Source organism: Mustela nigripes, chromosome 2 (genome assembly GCF_022355385.1).
Source record: "Mustela nigripes isolate SB6536 chromosome 2, MUSNIG.SB6536, whole genome shotgun sequence".
In the NCBI taxonomy this organism is placed as follows: Eukaryota; Metazoa; Chordata; class Mammalia; order Carnivora; family Mustelidae; genus Mustela; species Mustela nigripes.
This window is the reverse complement of record NC_081558.1, coordinates 115,843,680-115,857,083: the sequence shown is the minus strand read 5'-3', so window position 1 is coordinate 115,857,083 and position 13,404 is coordinate 115,843,680. Positions and strand designations below refer to the sequence as shown.

The 13,404-nt window shown below is 34.5% G+C and overlaps 1 protein-coding gene across 4 annotated transcripts in view; it reads left to right on the top strand.

Moving 5' to 3' along the window:
* FXR1 (FMR1 autosomal homolog 1) overlaps nucleotides 1-13,404 on the top strand; it is a 58,182-nt gene that overhangs the window by 18,797 nt on the left and 25,981 nt on the right. For all 4 annotated transcript variants that reach the window (XM_059391474.1, XM_059391471.1, XM_059391472.1 and 1 more), the window contains exons 3-7: nucleotides 578-671; nucleotides 11,129-11,200; nucleotides 11,618-11,766; nucleotides 11,982-12,075; nucleotides 12,520-12,636. In XM_059391474.1, the coding sequence (XP_059247457.1) occupies nucleotides 578-671; nucleotides 11,129-11,200; nucleotides 11,618-11,766; nucleotides 11,982-12,075; nucleotides 12,520-12,636 (526 nt within the window). The remainder of the gene's footprint in view (nucleotides 1-577; nucleotides 672-11,128; nucleotides 11,201-11,617; nucleotides 11,767-11,981; nucleotides 12,076-12,519; nucleotides 12,637-13,404) is intronic.

Genomic DNA, 13,404 nt, shown 5'->3' with positions numbered 1-13,404 from the left:
CATGTATATTTATTGCAGAAAATGTAAATTCTGTGTAAGAAAATTAAATCTTGAAATTCAGTTATGTAAAATAGCAGTAATTTTCTGCATTTCTGTGTACATGTGCACATGAATTATGAAGTTAATATTCTGTAAGCTCTGAAATTCTGTTCCTTTGAGAAGTCATATACTTGTAAGATTATTTGAAATAAGTTGGTTGCACTGTTTATTGACAATGTAGATGTGACATTATTTCAAGTCTGATTTATTACTATGAACTTAGCCTATTTCATTTTTAGAAAACTGTATGTACTGTTACTTTAGGATGAGTAATTTGGACAGTTACACAGAATTAGTATTTATGATGTTAATTTATGAACTTCATCAAGAGTCATGCAAAAATTTTAACAGACTAATTACTTGGAAGAATGTAATATGAATGAAAAAAAAAGAATAATATGAATGAAGCTTGCTTTTCATTAGGGAAAGCTAAATGATTAATTCAGATATACAACAGTAAGCGTAGACTGCGCTTAAATATTAGGGGCTTTTCGAATAATCTGTTTCAAAATTGTTAATTCCTTTCCTGATGTTTCAGCTGGCAGCCAGAACGCCAGGTTCCATTTAATGAAGTTAGATTACCACCACCACCTGACATAAAAAAAGAAATCAGTGAAGGAGATGAAGTAGAGGTATGTATTTTAAGGTTTTTTGTGTGTGTGACTTTGTTTTAAATAAATACACTTTTAGGAAAATCTGTTTAGCTGATAGTTTCGCTGGTCTTTCTGTTGTTAATTGGCTGTGTAATATATATAGCAGGGCTTGAGTTTTGGAGTCAGTTGGGATTCATGTCTTAGCTTTAACATTTTTAGCTTTGTGTCCTTGCTCAAGTTTCCTTACCATGAAAATAATAATTTTGGAGTTAAGAATGATAGTGTATTTGAATTGGTTTTTATAGAATATGGCACAGAGAGCTGTGTGGTGTTGGTTGCTGTTTTCCTTTTTGCTAATTACTTTAAAACTTTTCTTTTACTTTTTCTCTTAGTATCTTTATAATATATTAATAGTCCTTTATTGTGATCATTAATATAGTTGATACATAAAAATGTGAAATATTGTATACACATATTGTCTTGTTGAATACTTTAGAAATGTCCAGAAGATTTTAAAAGTACAGAAAACCAAAAAGGACTAAATAGGAATTACATGAGAAGAAAAAAACCACTATTCACTGTATTTGTCAGTCACAGGCTGTCCCCTATTTTTAAAAATGAAAGTGGGATCATATAGTGCTACTTCTTTGTACGTTGCTTTTTTCACACTACTGGAGTTTGGATGTCTATTTTCAGTATGTTAATGTTGTTAAATATGCCTGATGTTATGTGAAATGAAACATGGAAGTAGTTGTCAAATGGAGGTGTTGTGAGTCTGTTGGAAATAGGAAACTTGTGATTTTCAAGAAATTGATGTAATTCCTTTGAGGTGCTCTAATATGCTAAATATGTTTTTCTAGTTTATGTAGGGTCGGGTTGGGGGTATCTGGAGGTATAGGAACACTTAAACAGATGAAATAATCTGTCTTAAATGTTTTTATAAGCACTTAGCAGTATGTATTCTGTGCCAGACAGTGTTCTGAGTCTTGGCATATGAACTCATTTAGGTATGTTTTTTACTTTTTGTAAATTCTATTGGTAAATTTCGAGTTCCTATTAATCGTAGATGTTAATGTGCTAGGAACCCAAAGAATGGTGGCACTTTTAATTCCTGGTAGCCTAAATTCCTTTCCATTCTGAAATTTGGCCTAGATTTTAATTACTTGCTCTAAATTCACTAGGAACCCTTTTGCTTTTGCTAAATCAATTTTGTTACGGCTTAATTGTACTTTCTCTTTTATAGTTCATATCCACCAAAAGTGGAAACTAAGGACTTCTTTCTAAGGAGTCTTGTAACTGTAGTCTGGGTGTGATATGTATTTGTGTCTTTTAGGGAAGTATCATAGATGGTATGGGAAGACACAGGGAAACAAAGTGGTGAAGTGTTTGCAGTAAATTAAGGAGTGTGAAATATGAAATAGGCTACTGGTGGGTACTGTGAATTGTAGCGGCGATGCTGCTGATTACTACTGTACTTGTTCACTTGGACTTTAGACTCCAGTGAAAATGTTTTTCTCAGCAATGAATCCTTTTCTAATCAACATCTTTTTGTAGGGAGGGGTAAAAATTTATATCTGTTTCAGAAGTTTTTTCCTCTGGAATTCTTGTGATGAGTCGGGGCAGGCAAGGAATGACTTCGTTTTGGAAATGTTCTGGAATTAGAAATGTGTGGTGGTTAGTTGTGAGACTAGTGCTTTTCATAGTTTTTAAATTTTTCAGATAATGATCGCGTCAAGGCTCAGATTAAAGGAAAAACTTGGTGGTGTGCTTGTGGTGGTGTTATATTGTGCTTTCCCCTGTCTCAGACTAAGTTGTTCCTGGACCATCTTTTTAGCCTGCCTCCCCAGCTGTATACAAAATATTGGTGTAAGAGATGGAACGATTTGGAAATTGATGATTGCAGAGTGTTTTCTTTCACATTGTCTTTTATGGTTCCATTTTGGTGAAGTTTGCTCCTTAAATTACGAGAATCATTATCTGAAATTAAGATGTCATTTTTTTCCACTTTTGAAAAATTTGAAAATTTGCATAAAGAATTTTAAAATCAATCTTGCCACCCATAGATTCCAAATTTTTGAAACTACTTACTCTTTTTAAAAATTTTTAAAAATTGTAATTCTAGTGTAGTTAATATACAGTGTTTGATTAGTTTTAGGTATACAATATCGTGATTGTGTAGGTTTATATGTGTTAACTCAGGGCTTATCAAGGTAAGTGTACTCAAAATCTCCTTCACCTCTTTCACCCATTCCCCTACCCATTTCCCCTCTGGTAACCTTCTGTTCTCTATACTTACAAGTTTGTGCTTTGGTTTGTCTTTTTTTTTCTTTCCCCTTTGCTTTATTTCTTAAATTCCACATATGAGTGAACTCATACAGCATTTGCCTTTCTTTAACTTTGCTTATTTTGCTGAACATTGTTCTCTCTAGCTCCATCTATTCTTTTTAATGGCTCAGGTAATATTCTGTTGTGTGTGTATCTTTGTGTATACACCCCCTCCCTATCTTTGTCCATTCATCAGTTGATCCGCACTAGGGCTGCTTCTATAGTTTGGCTATTGTAAATAATCCTGCAGTAAACATTGAGGTGCATATATCCTTTTGAATTAGTGTTTTTGTATTCTTTGCGTAAATACCCAGTGGTGTGATTACTGAGTATTTAGGGTAGTTCTCTTTTTAATCTCCTCCGCCTTTAAATTGTACTAAAGTTTAATGTAAAAAATGAAATGATACAGTATTATATAAAATAAAAAAACAAACTTCCTCTTAGTGTAGATATGCTTGTTTGTACACTCTCGCTTAAATCTCATTTACGAGAATTGTATTTTTCTTGGCATTTTAAAAGAGTTTAAAGTTAAATTGGGAATATGTTATATATTTGTGATTTCTGTATTCAGTCAGTTGGGATATAATGGACATTTTCATGCTGCACATAACAGATTTACTTGATTCTTTATGACCACCCCATAATATTTTTTAGTACAGACGTATCATAATTAGAAATTAAAATTACTGACAGATTTTTTGCTATTGCCAAAAAATAAACACAGAGTAATGTCCTTAAGTAAACCGCTCTTCTGATTGTATGGAATCTTAAGTGGTTCACTTGCTAAATTGGAGGCGTATATATTTAAAATATTGATGGTACCAGAACATACAATTTTGTCCTCCAAAAGTGCTAATACACGAAGGTGTTTGTTTCCTCATAGATTGACTGGCTGGGTTATTATTAAGTTGTAAAGTTTTATAAAACTGGTAACAGGAAAGCTGATGTGTTCAGTGTTAATATTTATCACTAATGATATGGAGCATCTTTTAGTTTATTGGCTGTAAGCCAATATGAATTTTGTGTGTTTTTGTTTATGTGGATTTTGATGTAGGAAATCTTTGTATTTTATGGGTAATTTTTTATCTGTGGTGCTTTCTCCTGGACAGTTAAAAAGTATATTTAATGGCTTTTCCCATGAAGTTTATTTTATTCTAGTGTGCTAAGTTTTTGGTGTGGCATTCAGGATACTTTTTTCAGTATTTCTACAGGTATGGTCTTTGTTGTTTTAAGGAGTATTTTTTTGTTGTTGTTTTGCTTTTTTAAGCTTTATTTATTTTAGAGATGGTGAGTGGTGTGCATGTTAGGGAGGGGCAGAGGAAGAGTGGGACAGAGAATCCCAACCCAACTCCCTGCTGAGCATGTGGCCCCATGTATGGGGCTCCATCCCACCACACTGAGATCATGACCTGAGCTGAAATCAAGAACCACTTAACCAGCTGAGCCACTCAGGCTCCCCAGGAGTATTTAGGTTTTTAATCTAACTTGATACTTTTCTCTAGACGAATTCATTGCACAGTATGTTTTAGTATATTAACTTAAGTCATCAGCCACTGTTTCTGTCAGTCACATACCATATAGCATTAAGTAACAGTTGACGCTTGTATAGCACTAACATGTATAAGCTATAACTGGCTTTTTAAAATTTTAAGATTTTATTTATTTGAGAGAGAGAGTGGGCACTTACATGTGCAGGAGCCAGAGGTGGGGGTGATGAAGTGGGTTGAGGTGGGTAGAGGCAGAGGGGAAGGGACAGACACCACCACCATCACCCCCCCACCCCCCCCACCCCTGCCAAGCAGGGAGCCCTACCCAGTGCTCAGTCAGAGGACTCCTGGATCATGACCTGAGCTGAAGGCAGATGCTTAACTGAATGAGCCACCTAGCACCCCCAACTGGCTTTTTAAAAAGATTATCTGAGTTTGACATAACAGTTTCTTGAGGGCGTCTTCTAAACTCTATGAATACTTACTAAGCTTTCCAAGGTCACAAAGGCTGAAGGTTGGGAAACCGAGACCAGTTCCAGTTTTTGACTTGAATGTTATTCTCTGATACGTTCGTTACACTATATTCATAGAGTGTTGTTAGTTTTGTGCCAGACTCACAACTCTTGTTCTTTTGTACCTCTAAGAACCCTTCTTCTTTTAAGAAGGGAAAGGTGACTTTGATTTGGTCATCACTAATGGATTTAGAACAAAAAGATACAGGAGGGAGATTTTTATTGAGTCTCTTCAGTCATTTAAAGTTCAGTATGACAGTTTCTTTCTTGTAAGTCAGGAATGGTTGAATTTTGACAATTTCATATGGTTTATCCTAAAATTTTACTACTGTAAAAATGTTTGGCTACTTGAGGTTCATCTTTCCAGTCAAAATATGAGGGCTTACATGGAATTATAGAACATAAATTAGTGTCATGGTCTAATGTCCTTAAGGAAGCACTATATGATTTATAAGAGAAAGAAGGTTTTGAAACAAAGGTTTAAAATCCAAAGCCTTATTTTTAAACCTCTTAGTGGCTTTTTCTTTGACTTTTTTAAAAAGTGGCATGTGTTTTAAGATCTTTAACATTTGATAGAAGAAAAATTTTTCAGTAAGTGCTTGCTTTGCTGACTTTGCTAACTTAAGATTGCTAAGAAAGGGGTGCCTGAGTGGCTCAGTTGTTAAGTGTTGCCCTCTGCTTAGGTCATGATCCTGGGATCGAACCCCGCATCAGGCTCTGTGCTCAGTGGGAAGCCTGCTTCTCTCTATCCCACTCCCTCTGCTTGTGTTCTCTTTCTCTTTCTCTCTGTGTCAAATAAATAAAATCTTTAAAAAAAAAAAGATTGCTAAGAAAATGCTCACCTTATGAAATTGGAAATCATGGGAAAATGATTTCTTTAAATTTTCTTAAGCTGGATATATAATATAGTATTCTGGGATACTGGAAGTGCAATCGAGAATTTTTTTTCCTGAGTGATTTCACATGTGAATTGTTTTGTTTTTTAATTATAGATACCTGCTTTGTTCAGGAGGTTAGTACATGAGCTCACACAAACACATTCCGTAGGAAGGCTAACACTGAAGCCAGTATATAATTCTACAAGGTTTTTCTCTTGGGTTTAACATATTTGATTAAAAAAACTTTTTTTTTTTTAAATTGTGGTGCTTTCTGGTTGAGATAAGAATTGTCAAGTTTCTGTTCTTGTGGCATAAACTTTTTTTTTTTTTTTTTAATGGTGACTTGTCAGATGTTATGTTCCTATGTCTTTATATTTCAATTATAATGTTGGGATAGATGCCTTGAGAGAAACGAGTAATAAGAACAATTTGAGATAAGAGACTCCCATATCTGAAAATTTAAGAAAAACTTTTTTTTATTTACTGAGAGAGGGAGGGGCGGGGGTAGGACCTGTAAGCCTTTGTGAGATGGGAGAGGGACATAGGCAGATGGAGAGAGAGATTCTCAGATTCCATGCTGAGGGTCCCAATGGCGGGCTTATTCTCAGGATCTTGAGATCATGACCTGAGCTGAAATCAAGAGTTGGATGTTTAGGGGTGCCTGGGTGGCTCAGTCAGTTAAGCATCTGCCTTCTGTTCAGGTCATGATCCCAAGGTCCTTGGATCAAGCCCCTCATTGGGCTCCCTCCTTAGTGGGGAAGCTGTTTCTCCCTCTCCCTGCTGTTTCCCTTGCTTATGCTGGCATGCACACTTGAGCACGCTCTGTCTAATAATAATAATAAAAAAATCTTAAAAAAAAAAGTGTTGGATGCTTAACCAGCTAAACCACCCAGGTGCCCACCCTTACCTTAAAATTTTTAAAATTCAGTATTTTTTTTATACAAAATATGAAGATACATGTAGTTTCCATTTTGCCTTTGCTAATTATTTTTTAAAAGACTTTATTTATTTGACAGCATAAGAAGGTGGAATGGCAGGGAGAAGGAGAAGCAGGCTCCCCCCTGAGCAGAGAGCACCTATGCGGGTCGGGGATTGATCCCAGGAGTTGGGATCATAACCTGAGCTGAAGGATGCTTAACCTACTGGGCCATCCAGGTGCTCCTCTGTTCTACCTTTAAAAAATGTCTCAATTTGATTCTTGCAACCAGTCTGAAAATTTTATCTATCTGTAATTAGTCTTTCTTATAATGCCAAGTTTACAGTTAGTCTTAGGGCATGGGAAATTTGCATATGTTTAAAGAAGAGGTAAACATTCTTGATTGTTGTTACATGGGAAATGGCTATTTTCCAAGACTTTAAACCCATTTGTTAAAAGTATCAGCGACATAGTTGAATGAGAAAATACTATGTATAGGTAGATAAAACGCCTCAGTGTGTTCTAGGTGTTAAAGTTGCTTTCCTAATGTACACTTTACATTATGATAGGTTATAATTGTAATGAGAGGATATAGTGAATATAAAGGAACAATTATAAAACTGGCTGTTAAGATTATTCAGTTTAATGGTTAACATTATTTAGAAATACTCTTTTCAGTTAATTTGGTGAAAACTGGTTAAAAACCGTCTATTTTTGGTGTTCATATTTGGTTGTGACTTTGAAAAGCATAGTTAAAAACATTATTAACTTGATTGAAAGGTTAATAACATGACTATAATTCATTTAAGTAACTGTACTTTGTGTGTTAGAATTTAGAGCCTGTTTTGTAGTAGAGCTTGACTTGGAGTTATTTGGTGGAAAGAACCCAGAAATAGAATTCTGGAATTTGATTTTTCATGTTCCATTATCCACTCCATGAAATTGGACTTCTTCAGCCTGAGTACTGTTGTGCTTTTAGGTCTCTCACGGGTCCTCTTTGGTTTTCTTCAAGCTCTTCCTTGGATTTGTAGAAACTTAGAATGTTAAAACAATGAGTGAGGGCTGTTGCTTTAGAGTGTAATTTGCTCCTTGGGAATAGTTTTGAAATTTAAAGTCTGAATAAAGGTAATTTCTTTGAGGTGCTCCTACTCCAGTGATGGAGTCATAAATACAGTGAGCAACATCAGGGACACAGTATACTATGGCACAGTTTTAATGAGTCATTAAAGTGATTTTTTATCGTGTAAGATAAACTGTTCATTTTGGAAAGAAAGTGATTTGACCCACTGCACTCAAGTGGAGCCAAATTCATAGTGTTTGATTTAAGCTCATGAACTTGGATTTAGTTGGCTTTATGAGAATGACTTTGTCTTTCAGTGGTAAAATTTTTAATGAAGCTTACAGAGATAGATGTAAGTATAAAATGAAATCCAGAATTTTAATGTTCAGTGAGAGATAAAGCTTCAAGGCAGTCCAGAATGATTTATTCTCTTTATTTGGTGGTAAGCTCACAAAGGAAGTCACATTCCTAGAAAATTTTATTTTGGTGAAAGTAGAATTAGAGCAAAGGGATTTAGGTAGTTTAAAGACCCATTCTCCCTCCTCCCCCGAAACTTTTAAGACACCCATTCACTAGGTACCAACAGATATTCCAGTCTGTTTAGCTGAACTTGCCTTTCTGAGATAGTACTTGGAATGGGCAATTCCCTCCTGTTCTTAAGGGTTTCTTTTAATCTGAGGCATACTGAGGGAGAAGGTCATCAGCACTTATCATTTGGTCCTGGTGGGCCATTTCTGAAAAAAATTAAGTCTGTTTACAGATAATTTCACTGAAGTTAAGAATAAAAGGATGCTGAAGGTCAACATTAAGTATCTTAATGAGCATTTAAACATAGTAAATACGGGGGTGCCTCGGTGGCGTAGTTAGTTAAGCATCTGACTCTTGGTTTTTGCTTAGGTTGTGGTCTCACAGTGGTGAGGTAGAGTCCTGTGTTGGGCTCCATGCTCAGAGCAGAGTCTGCTTGAGTTTCTCCTTCTAATGCCTCCCCAACCCTGAATAAATCTTTAAAAAAAAAAATAGCAAATACAACTTTTTATGCCATATTTTCCTGGTTTTGGTTATATATATATATATATATATATATATATATATGTACAGGTCTCTAAATACTACTTACTGCTCATCAGCTGTCATGCATAAACGCAGATTAAATTCTCACAAATACTTATAATCAAATTTAAAACCCATCTAGTAAGTTCTAGTTTATCATTTCATTCTGGTTCATCTTACACTTGGGTTAACAGAAATGCAGTTCTTTAAGAATATTTTGGAACTCTTAGTGGCTTCTAATTTTACCTTTGTGCTATGATTTATCATTTTCATACTTAACCATTTGCACTGACTAACTCGTTGCATTTTTTGCATGTTTTGATCATTTGTTTCTTTGTAGTCATCTTTGTATACACAGCTACCTTTTGCATTTGCCCACTTGTGAGCTGTATGGGGGTACATTTTGGTGTACAGTCATAAAAGATGAAAGAATATGATCACATGTCCTTTTAGAAAAACAGAATGGTCCCGAGTCTTGTTGCATGATTTTGTATGGTGAAGTCACAGTTTGAATGATTAACTGGGTGAGGATATTAAATTTCCTTTTTCTTCTTAGAAGTATAATGTTTGGGACTATTCATCATCTAAAGGCTTCATGGTGGGAGATTCTGCTTGTAATTTCACATTCATCATTAGAATCTAGAGTGCTGTTGTCTGTCTCTGCATCAGTCCAGATTCCTCTAATAATTGTGCAAGCCCTTCCTCTGTAAATTTTGTCTTTGCAGTTATGGGTGGAAAATTAAAAATTCTGAATTCTTAACTGTTCAGTGAAAACCAGAAGTAGACTGCAAGAATGGTGTCTCCAGTCTTTTTATACTTTCTTGAAAGACTGTGCAGTAAAGAAACCAGGATGATGCAATAGTAATGCTATATTTCACTGTTGTGTTCTTCCAGGTGATACCATCATTCTTCTCTCTCTTGTTTTTCTTTTTATAGCCTTTTTTAAAGCACAGTTGGGAATAATTGATGAATGATGATGAAATAGTGAAGTGTTTCAAGATATAGAAAAAAAAACTAAGATCATTAGATTTCCCTCTAGATTTATAAGAGGTTCCATGGATACGTAAAATAATTGCAAGATAGAATGAATTTTGTTTTATTCTTAAGAAAAGTAAAATTTATTGTTTTTTGGAGACCAAAAAGATAAAAGTTACAAGATAGATTTGCTCATAAAGAATTGCAAAGCTAAAATTGAGTCCACTGGAGCCTGATTGGTATGTAGGTTTTTTTTTCTGATCATCATGCACAGTGAAGTTGATGTGAGATTTTGGCTTATTCAGTTACATTTCCAGTATTCCCCCACTTTCATGATTACTCTCAGATCACCTCACTGAGTCTTTCGCTTTCTCTCCAAACTCTTTGCTTATTATCAGGTTGTTTACATTTAACCCAAAGATAGGTGTTAACATATATTGATAGATTTCTCTGTACTCTTAATATAATAAAGATTTTAATGTGGTTCTTCTTGGTTGTCTCTTCCAATACCCCTCCCCCCCAGTTTTCCACACACTGAAGATATATCAAGATGCTGTACCATTAGAAATATCTCTAATCCCTAAGGGAAACTTCTCTAATGTGTTATGTTACAAAATACCTGGTAATGACAAATACAGAGGATATAAGATAATTTTTTTTTTTACAGAAGAGGTTTGTAAGATTCTTATGAACCGTGCTACACGTACTAAATGTGTATAATTTAAATTTTTATTGGTCAGCTAAACTATTTTAGTGCATTTGATTTAGGCTCTTCAGGAAGGAATCTAAATTCTAAATATCATATCCTTGAAGGTTTTAAAATTGGGTTTCTTTAAGAAAACCGTTGATTTCAGCATCTTAGAAATATTGTTGTGATATTTAAAATGTCCTTAGTAATTTCTAGCTTATCCTTGTGTCTGATACTTGAATCATCAGAGTGCAGTGCTTAAGAGTGAACAGGATTGACATAAACTGTGAAAGAACTCTGTTTTACACTATGTTAAACTGCCTTGTGAAGAGCATTCTTTAAAATAATATTTATGTTTGGAAAATCTCCTGAATTTGGAATTAGATTTCCAAAGAGCCAAATTGCCTCAAAAGGGTTCAGTTTGTTTTTCAGTAGTAAAGTTTAAACAGACATAACTCTTTTATTAAGTTATGGTTAACTAATTTTAGGGCAGTGACATTTTTGATTCTAGAATTTGATGGGATTTGGCATTTATCATAAAAGTCATTGTGATGTTGAAATCTTCCAGGATGAATGGATAAGGGCCTTTTTTTCCCTCTCCTCAGGTATATTCAAGAGCAAATGACCAAGAACCCTGTGGATGGTGGTTGGCTAAAGTTCGAATGATGAAAGGAGAAGTAAGTGATGTTTACACTTGCTTTGTGACTAGTTTCCAAAGAAATACCTCAACTCCTGGTTTCTGTAAACGTTACTTAAGTTCTTAGTTTTGTTTCTGAACTCCTAATTTGGAAATAGTTGATCATAAATTTTAAAAATTCATTAGACCGTTTATTTTTATTTGTTTTCTGAGTTTACAAACCTCAAAGCTTCTCTTCAGGGATACACTTCAGGCATGTGAGGACCACCAAGGTTCATGCTTGTAAGAGCCTATAATCTAGTTTAGGCAAATCAGATTGACGTAACTAAGCTGTGCTTAGTATTTGTGCCACAAGGGGGAGGGTCTGCTGGTAAGCTGAGCAAGGCAATTAGAACTTCATTTAAAGCTCATTATTTTTGTTCAGATGGGATTTTTAAAGTATTTTGATGTCTTTTAGTTTTATGTCATTGAATATGCTGCTTGTGATGCCACTTACAATGAAATAGTCACATTTGAACGACTTCGGCCTGTCAATCAAAATAAAACTGTCAAAAAAAATACCTTCTTTAAATGCACAGTGGATGTTCCTGAGGATTTGAGAGAGGCGTGAGTAATTTTGTTTACTGTTGAATTGCTTTGTGAATTAAGAAGAGTGCTACAAAAATCTTTTTCCCAAACACCCAAAAACTTATGATAGAAAATCTTTTTAGTAAACAAAGTTTTAATGGGTAGTGTCAAAATAAAATACTTAGTTTGCATTATAATTGCCTTCTGGTTTAATCTGTTATTTAGGTCTTAAATATGAATCAATTTCTCCCTAGGTGTGCTAATGAAAATGCACATAAAGATTTTAAGAAAGCAGTAGGAGCATGCAGAATTTTTTACCACCCAGAAACCACACAGCTAATGATATTGGTAAGATAACTACATGTTTTAAGGTAGCCAGTGGATGTTGCACAGGTTTTATAATTAAATATTTGAAAAGATAAAATGAACTTGGTGTGCAGTAAGTTTGTTAATACATACGGAAGAAAATTTTTTCACAGCTATAAAATGTTAATTTCTATCTTTTGTGGAAGAAAAAAATCTTAATAAGGCATTCTGAACAACATGATATTATGAATGTGTGGGATCCTGGATCCTCCCCTGCCCTCCTAACCCCAATCATAATTTGAATAGCAGAACTAAATAATGGAATTCAGAAAGGGAATTGGGGAATAGGATTACCTTTGGGAGGGGGAAATGGTGGGGAGAGAAGTATAGTAGATGAGGATCAAGGAAGGTTTTATGTGGAAGGTTCTTGTTTGTATTGTCTTGAAAAATAAGATTATTTTGAATGATTAACTTGTTTGTTTATAGTCTGCCAGCGAAGCAACTGTGAAGAGAGTAAATATTTTAAGTGACATGCATTTGCGAAGTATTCGTACGAAGTTGATGCTTATGTCCAGAAATGAAGAGGCCACTAAGCATTTAGAAGTAAGTGGGTTTATCAGAGTTTTTTTGTGTGTCCCATTTAGTTTCATAAGTATATTAATCAAGTTCCTTGGCTTAAACTACTTGACTATTAAAAGGTACCTTGGGACCTGTTTTGTGGTTGATTCCAGGCATCATTGTGCCCTTAGAGCAATTATTTTTTTGTTACTTTCCCCAAATAGCTTTTGTTTGCTAAATACTATTGAGTTTTTTGTTAGGCTATAGATAACAGGTGCCAAAGAACTTAGAAACTCATTAGGGATATCCAGTAGAACTATATTACTAGTTTTTCTTTACTCTATCCTTAACTTTTTTTTTTACTACTCTGTCAGCTGTTATTCATAACACACTTCCATTAGTTAACTAGTGCACTATAATAACTGTTAGATAAGACGAGAGGAGGACACATAGCATGTAGGTTTTAAAAAAGAGCCTATTACTGCTTTTCTATCCCATCCTAAGGTACTACTTTGTTTTCTCCTATTCTTCATTGCCACACTATTGGAGAACTTCTTATATCAGTAATTCTAGAAAATTGTTTTAGAATGAACTGTTTTTTGTAATCATGATTAAACAGACTTACCAAACTGTTTTTTCCCCTTCTGTTATATGATCCCAAAGGAGTATTCTTTAATTTTTTCTTAGTTCTTTTTGTTTTTTTAAACATTATGGTAAATTACAATATAAGATTTACCACCTAACCATTTTAAAGTGTAGAGTTCAGTTGTGTTAGGTCTGTTCATGTTGTTAATTAACCAGTTTCCAGAACTT